The sequence below is a fragment of the Abramis brama genome (assembly GCF_963993115.1).
Source record: "Abramis brama genome assembly, chromosome: 3".
NCBI lineage: Eukaryota > Metazoa > Chordata > Actinopteri > Cypriniformes > Leuciscidae > Abramis > Abramis brama.
The window spans coordinates 38,302,490-38,315,666 of NC_139965.1; the positions used below are offsets into that span (position 1 = coordinate 38,302,490).

The following is a 13,177-nucleotide window of genomic DNA, read 5'->3' on the forward strand; positions in this document are numbered from 1 at the left end:
GCGCTGTCAACAGAGGTGAGGGCAGACGAAGAGGAATAATGGAAGAGCGCTGAGTAGGGGGGTCGCCATGACTTGGTCAGTTCTTCGTGGACTGCCGGTAAGAACGGGGCTGGTTGCCGGAGTTCGCCCAGTCCTCCACTTCAGAGGCATCCAGGGACATAGTGTCGTCAAAGTCCTCGTCGGATCCCCCAAATGAAACCATGCAGATGAGGAGCGCTGGTCTTCGTGGGTGAAGACCAACAGATAATTGTTGCACTGAGGGAAGAGCGAAGCACGGGGCGTTGGCTGAGCTTGACATGAGCTTGCTACAGCCTGGTTACTCGGTCCCGCAGCTCCGCTGTTTCTTCTGTCTTGGCTCGAGAGGGCAAGAGGAGGGGAAGAGAAGGATCGAGGCGTGCAAGGCAGGATCGCTTTTGTTAAAGAAGCTTCTGAGGGAAGCAGGGGAGCCTGCATGAGCCACATTCGTGGTGTGACATTAAGAAGTAAAATTTGCTCTTGATGAATGATTACGGGAATTTGGCCTTTGTGCTTCCTCATATTTATACTCATGTGGAACAAGAAGTCATGACTGGACAATTTCTGGACAATTTCTCCTAGTCACCCTGGTGTGCTAAAAAAAAACATAAATATGAATGGGAATATGCTTAAGAGATATTTCACTCATACGAATTCTAGGGGTGCCAATAATTGTGGCCAACATGCATTAACATTTATTTCATAATGTGATTTACCTCCCACTTTCAATTGTTTTATTTCAAATGAAAGGTTAGAATTTTGTGAATTTTTTGAATGAAAGATCAAAAGGATGAACAATGAAGATGTATTTTCACAGCCGCCTTTGCTCATATTTACCAAGGGAGCCAATATTAGTGGAGGGGACTGTAGACCTCAAAACATAACACACAAACATCAAGAACGGCAATAATAAGCAAAAATAAGATCAACTCTTAAAATCACAACACAACAAATAACTAACAATAATTACAAACCAACAGCTACATTTTAAAAAGTCAGCAAATAGCAAAACAATTATGGTATAACCGCAACCACATTATTTATTCATGCTGAAATGCATGCTGGGAACTAAAAACCCTTAACATTCCAGCAATATTGTTCAATTAGAGATTCTTTGTTCAGACAGTTTGGCTTGTTGGGACAACATTCGGCGGAATTCTGTTGGTCTAACATGGGTTTTTATGTAGTTTCATATACTTTACATTTTTAAGTAGCCTATTTGTGGCTCAAAAGGTCCTGTAAACTGGAAAATATATAGCACCTTTTTTGCTGTTTTTTTTTTTATTATTTTTTATTCATTGTGTACTTTATTTAAAACACAGTATAAACCTACAAAGACCATAACAAATGACAGAGAGTACAGTTACACAGTACTCATTTGAAAATCAACTTTTTTTTAAGTTTTAGAGGAAACACTAACGTGCGTTAGATTGTATTACAAATTTCAACGCAAAGTAGGGTAATTTTTTATTGCACAGGTGAATGTTGCTGTTACTGCTATTAATAGGCTAGTGAGTGTAAGGTGTTTGGTGTGAGGATTAGGGGGATTGGTTTACATGAGGAATGCAAATAAAGGCCTGAGCACTTTCTTGCTGGCAGAAAGTGCCAGACATATCAAAAACAGCGTGGAGTCCCACACTGACCAATGACTCACTGTATCAGATTGATTGTAATGACAGTACACACACCAAATCAAATCACTTTTTATTGTCAAACCACCAAAACACAGAAGTGTAGTGGTGGGTGAAAGTCTTTGGTTTATACTCCAGAAAATGCATAACATACGTATAATATACAAAATACAATAAATATACAAAATATACACAAAACAGGATTTATACAATACAGTACACACATTATAAACAAATAATACAGTAAGAAGTTGAGTATACACGTGTATTTTTATTTTTACATTGAAGATGTGTGTGTTAGAAGTGTATGATGTGTCTAGACCAGAGAAGTGCTGTGGTGGTGGTTATGGGGCTGTATTGAGGGGCCATTAGTTGTGTTACTACACTTAATGTTCAGAAGTCTAATGGCCTGTGGGAAGAAACTGTCTTTTAGCCGGCTGGTGCGGAACCGGATGCCTGATGGTAGCAGAGAAAGAAGTCCATGACTAAGGTGGCATCCTCCAAGCTTTCCTCACACACCTCCTGACACATATAACATTCTGGTAATTTCTAAAAGATGTATTAATTTAACTTTAATCAGATTAAGCTAAAATCTCACTCATGTAGTCATTTTACACTGGCTTTATAACTTTGGACCACTAGAGAGTGCCATAGTGTACTTGTTATGTTAGCCTAATGTCACAAGATGCTTCATACACTATATTAAACACTAACAAACAATAAGTCTTTTTTATTAGTGGACCTTGTCTCTTATCTAATACATTATCACAAGCTGTTTAATGAGTGGTGTTGGGCCTGTCTATTTGCAAAAAATATATATACTGAGTATACTGACAGTAATAAAATTATACATGCTGATTTTTGTCATAATATCACTGATTGATGTCCAATTCATTTCCACTTTAAGAGTGAAGTAAAATGAGCGGATTTTGCATGACACTGGCTGCTGTTTACAGGCAGACAATGAAATTAGTTTTACTAAAGTTCCATTATGTCCAGTTTGAGGCATGTCAGGACATGTTGACTGTTCATTCATTTACATCTAGTACTTTATTTATTACTTCTTCTTGACTGGTATGTGTACAGATTGTCTGTTAAATAGTAGGCTATAGCCTAGCTGTTTCATTGCGTCGTGAACGGCGTATAAAAATGATTGATTTGCTTTTTAAAGAAAATAAATGCTTTTAGGTTTTCGCACGAGATGGAGCACGCGCGCACAAGGGTCAACACTTGTCGTGTGAGAGTGAAATTTCAGCACGGTGTCTGTCTGCATTCACTGGAATGCGATTGCAACCCCCTTTGTTATGGTGAGAAGCTGAAAGAATGTTCCGTCAATTAAAATTCCTCGGGCTGACCTGTCCTGTTGCCAAAAGGTATTTTAAAGAGGGGGCTATTTGACTAAGAATGCGCATCGTCATTGGTGAGCAGGTAGGCCTATTCCGATTAGCTGAGTGTGCATGCATTCAAACATAAACATGTAGCCTTGCACTTTCACAATATTCTTGCATCAAGTATCTTATTGCTTTTCGTCTGTTTTAGGACTCCCGAATTAGACGAGCAAAAAAACGTAGGTTAGGCTATATGACTATGTTAGAAAATACAAAGATTTGGAAAAAAATAATAAAGAATTCTAAATATGAAGTTTGAACATATTTTCTTAAAGAGCAACTTGCAGGTTAGAAGACCCAACAAGTCAATGTATAGAAAAATAATGTAGGAACTAGATTTTCTTTAAAAAAAAATTATAAATACGCTACAGTGGCTTCTGGAGTCGTTTTTGTGAGAAAATTTTACTTCCGCATCTGAAAATGGGCGTGACGGGCGAGAGTCGTGACGTAGCACGAGGGAGAGCGGTCGATTCAAACAACAGGGAAAAATGGATTGCAATGACATTTCGGACGCTGAGGAAATTGTTTACGGACCACAGCCATACTTATGAGCCTGCTAGGCTGCCAAAGAGAGCAGGGACAGGCCAGGATCAATGTTAGACAGAACATATTGGAACTTACAATAACAGAAACTAAGCTTTGATCAGGCGTTTGTCATGCTCATTAATATCCGCCCAGACTAACGTTACGTGATATAACTTAGCGGTTTCTCATCGAGAGACAGAGAGATATTTATTCCTGATACATTTTTTGTTCCATAGGTGCTTGTGTGGGAAATGCGAGGCAATGTTTACAGCTGAGGAAAGTCAGTGTTGCAGAGAGGTGGATGCATACTGGGCCTTAGTGGAAAATGCCAAACTTCCATGGTTGCAGTTAGTGTTACTACAGTAAAGCCATGGTGAATGTTGCTGATCTGTGGACACTGGATAGTTCGTTCATTCATTGCACAATGTTTATTCCTGGTTTCCACGTCAGCGCTGTTTGATCCGTTAATAACGGAGAAATGTGAATATTTCTCACTAGATCTCGCAGCGATGTTATTACTTAAGTGGCGAATTCAAATGCTTTATTTACTGGATCTCGCAGTTACAGTGTTGCTTGATCAGGCTCGCGCTGCACTGGTCCAAACTGATAAACGGTCCACACAAACACAATAACGAGTAGCTCAGTTTCGTTCCGCTTACATTGCGTTTGCCAGTTGATGTTGTGCTCGCGCCTACATCAGGCGGGAGAACCCAAAGATGCGTGCACTGAAAGAGCTCAGGTTACAAATTACAATGGATGTGAATGAAGAAACCGAGTTCTCCGACGAGCATGCCTATGATGGCCCACAGGCATATAATTATGAGCATATAATACAAACGGCCGAGTGTGCGGTGACAGACGCGACAGTGAAGTCTGCTCTCTTCACCTGAACAAAACGCACCCAAGAACGAAAAGCCTTGTTTTTCCTAGAAGGAAAATGATGGACACGATGTCCTGACAGGCTGGATTTTGTGCAACCAGCACAAACACAATAATTTACCATTATGGCTTCTCTAAAACTCGATCTAAAACTTTCTCTGTCGCTCACTACTGCTCTAACTACTACACCCACAATGAGAGCGCTGGCTGAACGCGAGCTCATATTTACCTCGGCATACGTCATATGACGCGTTGCTATAGGGGGAAAGGCGTATTCCAGAGCCTAGCACATTTTCATCAAAATCTCTACAACCAATTAGATTTCATTAGTAATTTCTACATATGTGTTTTTAAAAAACCTCTTCAGACAGTATCAAGTATTAATTCAGTTATAAATTTAACCTGCAAGTTGCTCTTTAAGTGGATTAAGGACAAATGTTGGCATAAATCGAAATAGCCTACTTCTTGTTGTCAAACTGAATTTTATTAAGAGTAGCATTCCAGTTCTCACACGCACTGTTAGCGGACTGGCTGTAGCGATTGGGAAAGCATTTCCGAGAATCGGATCTTTCGAACAGTTCGTTTCAAAGAACGAGTTCAAAAAGAGATTCTTTACGTCATCACGTAAAGCGTTCCAAAAGCGTCCCAGTAAAATATAAAGCGCTTATATTACTGTATGTGTTTTCTTAATAAGGGTGATTGTTGTAATGTTACATGTCCCCGACCTAGTTCCGTTTGTTGCAGCAATCAACTCATAAAAACAAGTCTTTTATAATCAAAATATAATTTGTAGAAACAAGAAATACTAGTAAAATCGACTCACAATATCTTGGTTGAAATGTTATTTATTTTCTTATGAAATTAGAACAAGTTCTTGTTCATGCGAGTTGTTGACTCGTGAGCCGATTCACTGATTATGTCCAGTTTTGTGAAGCGGTTCAACCCAGTTCATTTAAAAAGGATCCGACTCAAATGAACCATTCGTTCATCGCTTCTGGGCTGGGGGGTGCGAGGGGCGGGTGTAGTATATATTGCCTCTCAGTACATATCCCTTGCCTGTCCTCTGAACTTTGAGACAGCCACAAGCATCACTCACAGAGATGCAGCAGACTGGAAATTAAACAAAGCAACTCTTTAGTACAACAGCTAGTAAACGTCGCTTTCCACAAACCGCCTACTATGGACGATTACCATCTTTTCTGTGCATCGTGTCGAAAAACGGAGAAAAGACAAACAACGGTAAGAGAAAGTGATAATAATGAGCGTGTAGTACTACCTTTCTGCATGTTTACATTTGCACAATTTCAACGTAACTATTTAAAAATGTACATTTATGAATATTAATGGCGATATGTCAAACTTTGAGAAAAGTTTTCATAATCTTCATAATTCTGTGGGTTTGAGGGTTGTTTTAAGGGTAGCCATTGCTTGATTGTATCACTGATACGGATAGCGTCTCCAGTTAGGCTACTTTGAACTTTGTTGAATACTATTTGCTGAAAACCAGACAATTACATCAGTAGCCTCTTTTAAACGATACAGTTTGACTGCGTGTGTATGAATTGACTCACTCAAGTCTGTTTTCATTTTACAGATGTGCTCACTGATACTCTTCATTCTGTCATTGTTCATGTTGGCATCCCCCGTAGCAACGGCGGAGACACTTTGCGGTGGAGAACTTGTGGATACTCTGCAGTTCGTGTGTGGAGAAAATGGGTTTTATATCAGTAAGTGTAACTCTTACAGTGCTGTGTGATGGTTATTGCCAGGAAATCTAAACCTTTAGGCTACATAGCTATTTGTCTTATATAAGTAAATTTAAATGGAGATAGTGGTCATAGTAAATGGCATAATCATCTGTCTTGTCTTTCAAATTGCTGGTTGCATAATTACACAAGTACTAATGACTGTCACAATGAGCGTGTTCATTAATGAGGAAACATATGTCTTTTATCGCTTTCCACCAACTGTTCTCAATGCAATCCATTAGTGCTGTTAATTGCTGTTAAATGTAAGTGTTAGGGGGACAAATTGAATTTGTGTTTGCAGGTATTTATTTGTTTGCCAATGATTTCTCTCGGTTCTCTCTCTCTCTCTCTCTCTCTCTCTCTCTCTCTCTCTCTCTCTCTCTCTCTCTCTCTCTCTCTCTCATCCCCTGTATTCCTATCAGATGACGGTGGACTTCCCCCTTTTGTACCTCTCCTGCTGTTCTTTATCTTTTATCTCTGTTTAGTAGGCAAATGGCAAGGTTAAAGGATCCATTTTGCTAGCTATTCACACATCCTTGGGAACATAGAACAATATTTGTTTTTCTGTGCACAGTGTTTTAAAGTCCTTATCAAATCGGTTGGTGCCAAAAATAAAAAGGGGGTCACAAAGAACAGGAAAGAAAGAAATGATCTGTTGATGCAGTCTCAGATTTCAGAAATCCTAGGAACATGCCAGCAGCCACATGTGGGATTTGGTGAAATATAAACAAAAGGGTGTGAATTGGTAGCATCGGTCGCTTTCTAGGGGAACCCCAGAGTTGATCGTTTATCTTCTCTTCCCCCACCCAGGCAGGCCGAACAGATCAAACAGCCGCCGTCCTCAGAGAGGAATAGTGGAAGAATGCTGCTTTCGGAGCTGTGAGCTGCGTCTGTTGGAGCAGTACTGTGCAAAACCCGTGAAGTCCGAGCGAGATGTTTCCTCCACCTCGCTGCAGGTCTTCCCTGTGTCCCAGGCTCTTCACAAGGTACATGGAGCTGCTTATCTTCCCATCCCCCCGTCGAAAGCCCAGCACAATGATTTTGCTGAACCCACAAACACAGACTCAGACTAGACAGGCAAGTCAGACATGCAGCCTGTTTTTATCACTGCAAAATCAATATTAACCATGTCTCCTCTCTCAGAATTGCTGAGCAATGTGGAAAATGGCACAGATCATCAGAAATCTGTAGACTGCATTAAAGATGATGTACGAACAACATTTAGGGAGATAGTTGCTCAAACAAAAGCCCATGGCAACACCATGAAACTCTATTGGACAGCATGTGCAATGATGTCAGTATTCCAAGCACCAAAACAAGTACAAGTGTTGTGCCGCATTCTGGCAAATATTTGTGCCATGTGCTCTTGGCATGGAAATATGTTAAGTGTTGGCAAGACAGTTGGCCAGCTGGCCATTGCTTGGATTTGAAAATTACAAAAACAAACAACCCAACAACACAATAGCACCACTTGAGTCTACATTCTCAAGTGAGTTGATGAGGACACTGGAGAGGTTGTTCAATGAATAATCAATTTGCCTATAGAGTCAATCTAAAGTCTGTTTTTTTTATTTATTACTGTACCAGGGTAAGAGCACAATAAGAGAACGGCCTATGTATGTGACACAGTTATTAGATTTGAAGCTACAATTTGGCTTTGTTCATTATCATATTGAAATTTGAAGAATTTATGGATTTGGCAGATGCTTTTATCCAAAGTTACTTGCATTGCACCCACTGTAGACATTTAATCAGTTCATGCCTTCCCTGGGAATCGAAACCATGACCCTTGGTAATGTTAGCGCCGTGCTCTACTGTTTGAGCTAGTGTTTCAAAACTTTGAAATCAGTTGATAATATGACAACAGATCAATGGATTACAGAAACTACAGCAAGTTCTTCTGTTTTGCAGGACATTTCAGGAGGGCCTCTTGGTGTGAAGTATTCCAAATATGAAGTGTGGCAAAGAAAGCCTGCCCAGAGGTTAAGGAGAGGGGTCCCATCAATCCTGCTTGCCCAAAAGTTTAGGAGGCAGGTGAGGAAAATCCAAGATGAGGAGCAAGCCAGTTTCCACCGCCCCCTCATGACCCTCCCCAACAGACACCCTGACATCCTTCCATACATCCAGATCAACACGTCCCACAAATGATGGCCAGCCTTCCTAAATGGCAATAAACAAGGGATTATAGCCAAGTCTTGGTCAGTAGAGGCACTTTTTTCATGAATCACACCACTCGGCCACCGTCTTTGTCAAATCCAGATTATGAACACTGTGTATTATCAGCCTTCGAAATGCAAGAAGTTAACGTTGAAAGTGAATGTAATGTGACAGGAGAGATGAATGCAGTCTTGGTGAATATCATGGGGATGCCCAGAACTGATGCTGAGGAAGTTGCCCGAATCTTGCTTGCACCCTATTGTGAATGTCATATTTTAAGGAATGAAATTATCGAGATTAGAGTCCTTTACCTGCACCTTTAAAGTGCCACACCTTTGGCATATAGACAGAAGTAAGGAAAATGTTGGCTGGCTGTGCAAAGCCAAGGACTGATGTTAACAGCACTATTTTTTTTTTTTTGTGTGTGGACTGCTAAATATGATAACATTATGGTGCTAACTTTGCAAAAGGACTCACAAGGAGTTTGCTAAGGAGTTTTTCCGTTTTAGGAAAGAAAAAAAACAAGATTGTATTCAAAAGACAATTAAGTAACTCTGATTGTTTGGAGATGATCCCAAACAGGAAAAACTGTTTCCATTCTTGGCTGTTCAAGATCCATATTCTGTGCCCTGGAGAATGAAGGTGAAGCCTTTACTATTAAACAATATAGCATTGCAATGGAAGGCAGGAAACATCACAAAATATTGAAGCTGAGGACATCAACATACAATCAAGTCATCTTGGACTTTGGGCAAGAGCAGTTTCGAGGTGTCACTTATTGGACCATAACATTCCTGTTTCCAGTCTGAGTTTCTGCCATTTTATCTTTGCGAATTGTCTACACTGTTATTAAGACAGTATTTTACACATATAAACAAAAGAATGGAACAATCTTTTAAAAAGGAAATTCAGCAATAACCTCTTGCATAATTTCATCATACACTTGTAGTATTCCAGTGCTTTTGCTTGGAATAAAAAGAATACTTGAATATGTATGAAAAGTATATTAAGATGTTGTCATTTACCCTAGTATGACCAGTCTTGCAAATTGAGCCACCAAACATTTTCTTTAAGTAATGGCACTGTATCAAGGCATTATTTATTTTGATATGAAACCCATAAAAATCAGTCCCAATGAGAGATTACATGCACAACCTGCAGTTTTTGTATATTATCTTTTTTTAGTTGTTCTGCTTATGTATGTAGATGCTATGTACCAAAAAATGTTTGTTGTCTCTTTTTTAAGTAAAGTCAATGGAAGCTTCTAAAGTTGTCCTGACTCACTTTTTTAATAGCTTGTTTTACTGCATGTTGCCTAATCTAAAATAGTTGGATAAGTCGATAGCTTTTGGAATGCATTTGGAACAGCAAAACAAGTGCATACGTACACAGGCTGTGACCTGGTTGCCCTAAGGGAAGGGTGAAGGCTGAGGAACACTTACCTTTGATGATTTGCTGACTAACCTTGACGAAATGCCATAGGTCAGCTCAGAAGCATGCAGAATCCATATCAGCTGTGCTCCATGAAAAGCTGAGCCTCATCTTCAGTGCCCTCAAGGTTTAGTTATAGGTGTCCTTCCCAAAGTAAGTCGTCTTGTCTTTCTGAGGTCTATTTATGAAGATATTGAAATTCCAAGTATTTCTGAATCAGAATGGATCAGAAAGCCTTTTAAAGCTCATCAACTGGTGCAACCAGAATGGGAATGGTATCTTGCAAGTGGGAAGAAGTGTGCTGCTATGGTTTACAGACAAGGTGTTTAAAACTGTAATTTACCAATACAGCATTTGCATTGAAGGGATAGGTCACCCAAAATTCATTAAAACACCTTTAAATTGTTTCAAATCTGTATGACTTCCTTTCTTCTGTGGAACATCAAAGAAGATCTTTTAAAAAAAGTTTCAATTGTTTTTTGTTCATACAGTGATAGCCAATGGGTTCCAAAACAACACTGGATTTGGACATTCAATGTATAGACAAAAAATAAACAAACAAATAAATAAAATGTCTTCTTATGTATGGAGGGAGCCCCTTACATGACAGGGTATCATGGCCATGAATTAAACAAAAAATTGTTTCCACAAAATGAAGGAACAAATTAGTACAGCATGGCCATGATTTAACTAATACGAGGAAACTAATTAATATAAAATGGCCACAAATTTGTTGGGAAGTTGTGAGAACCATATTGATTTATTTTCCTCATGTCATCTGCAGGGCTCCATACATTTGTTTTCCATTGAAGAAAGAAAGTCATACAGGTTTGAAACAACATGAAGGTGAGTAAATGATAAGTATTAATAATACTTACCAATAGTCTGCTTGTATTTGGTCATTGGGTAATCAAATACTAAAATACTCCTGTGAATACAGTTTAATCATTTGAATGTTTAGGTGTCATACAGAAGCTGCAGCACTTTAAGTGGTTACCCCATTCATCTACACTTCATCCAGTCTCATTCCACCCCAAACCCAAGGAAACTCTACAGGCCCAAACCTGTTCTTAACAGTCTTCTTCATAGTTCATACCTTATGAATATAATCGCAAAAGCTAAATGCCAGATATTAATTTGACTGACTTTGTGCCTTGGGGATGTTTATGTAAGACTTGGAGGGGTTGAGATGTGATTTAAGGACAGGGCTGTTTTCTCTAAAGCCTGAGATGGGAAAGAACAGGAATGATACCTGAAGGATTATCTTCAAAGTCTCCGACGTTCTTTAGTTCACTCTCTGGCAGCTGAAACTATCCTTCAATCTATCAGCCATCCACTTTGTCATTTATCTGTTGTGCTGCTCTTGTTCGTGTACATGTTGTATCGTGGGAACTGATGTTTTGTGTACACAAGCAAGATGATATATACTCTTTGTAGTTGTTCTGTATAAAAACTGTATACAAAATCAGGTTAATGGTGAACTGGATGATGGTACTTGTGTCTGAGATCATCACAAGCTTCTGTTCAAAAGATGTCTGGAACAACAGATTCACACTGACACAGTGTGCCTGTTGTTTGGTCTATTGTGTGAAATGAAGGCTGTAACTATCGATGTCCCACTGAGCAAGATATCTGCTCTCTAATGTGTAGGCAATGCCTGAAATCAGCCATAAGCAAACAAATGACCACAAATTTGGTGTTTCAAGATGCCACAATGTTGTTTACTATTTATGACGATTCCCAGCAAATTCTGTAATGCAATAGATTTTTAAGTTCAGGGTTAGGTTAACAACTGTAAAGTCATTCCCTCATACAAAATGTTTGTTAATTTTTTGAGACATATAGTAATACGCCTTATTTTCCTTCTCTCTTTTGTCTTACAAGGCTTGATCTTGCAATGAATGAAGCTGCTTATTGACAGCTATGTTATCAAAGGCAGTACACAAATACAAAGCTTTTGTATTTGATTGAATTGGTCAAGTGAACCTTTCTTGTGAATGACTGTTGTTACTCCAAATGATATTCTGTGACAAAGAAACTCTTTGTATTGCGTATACATAGATCTCTCCATTACTACATGGGGATGAGTCTGTTTACCCTTGTCATAATCTTGCATAACCCTATTATGCAAAAAGGGCAAATGTGTTCAAAAGCATGCAGGACATTCAATGTGACATCATGTCTACTCAAAACAGGTGGAGATTTCAGCAGCACGAGGCAAACTGCCATGATGCTGTATGCATGTGAAAATGTGCATAGAGTATAGGGGTAGAAAAGGGCATGAACTTTCACACACAAATGTGCACACATGTATACACAAATGTGCACACTAGTAAACAGATAACAGGCATGGATGCTCATAAAAGAATGCACACATACACACACACACACACACACCCTCACTATAATGATCTTTCTGGGGGTAGTTGGTCACTTCATCCATTAATATTGATAGAATAGCTATCAAAGCATGAAAAGACAAGTGTAATGCCCCCCCCCCCCCCAAGACGCATTCAGGACAGATTACAATCTAGTCACTCAGTGGTTGAAGATGCATACAAGATGAATGCAAAATGAATCATCCCTGGTAATAGAGCATGATGGGTTCAACTCCTAGGAAATGTGCGAAATTATAAAAATGAACACCTTAACCCTCTATGGTATGGTGTTGCCATATGGCAACAATTAATTTCTACTAATTTCCTTGTTATTCAGAAAACAATACAATATATTGCACTATAGGAATTAAAAGGGCAGGCCTTAAGGTAGCCAATAATGTTGCGTATGGCAACGGTGTACCACAGTGGAATTGCATTAATGTATTTCCCCATTGGGATTTTATATTGATAGTAGCATCAACAATATGATTGCATTTATGTATTTATTTATTTGAAGTGTTAATTAGTATAGTTGTATTTATGTATAAATAACAAAGTGATTTCTTCATTTCAGAAAATGAATACAGCAATATTTTACGGAAAGGGCAATAGGAAGAGTGCAGAGTTAGCTCTTCCATGTGATGAGAGTGAGGATGAGTTAGCCAAATGATTGGAAATGATAGGGCTTAAATGATAGGGATCTAATTATTTTTGGTTTGCATGAGTTCCAAGTATATAAATCTATCAATTTCTAAAAGAAATGTGCAATTAAATAAAAAAAGAAAATCATCATTTTATAGAAAAACTACTTTTTTGACCATTTTCCATTGTGGTACAGCGTTGCCATATAAGTCCCCCGTATGGCATATAAGTCCCCCGTATATATATATATATATATATTTCCATTGTGGTACAGCGTTGCCATATAAGTCCCCCGTATGGCATATAAGTCCCCCGTATATATATGTATATATATATATTTTTTTTTTTTTATCTTCTGTGGAATGATAGAATGTTTGTCCAAT

At 38.9% G+C, this 13,177-nt stretch overlaps 1 protein-coding gene across 1 annotated transcript; it reads left to right on the top strand.

Moving 5' to 3' along the window:
- Nucleotides 1–5,469: 5,469 nt before the first annotated feature.
- Nucleotides 5,470–9,608, top strand: igf2a (insulin-like growth factor 2a). Its single transcript, XM_084108513.1, has 4 exons — nucleotides 5,470–5,677; nucleotides 6,033–6,165; nucleotides 6,997–7,172; nucleotides 8,098–9,608. Exons 1-4 carry the CDS (start codon nucleotides 5,618–5,620, stop codon nucleotides 8,332–8,334), a joined length of 606 nt encoding a protein of 201 aa, XP_083964639.1. The 5' UTR covers nucleotides 5,470–5,617; the 3' UTR covers nucleotides 8,335–9,608.
- Nucleotides 9,609–13,177: the final 3,569 nt, after the last annotated feature.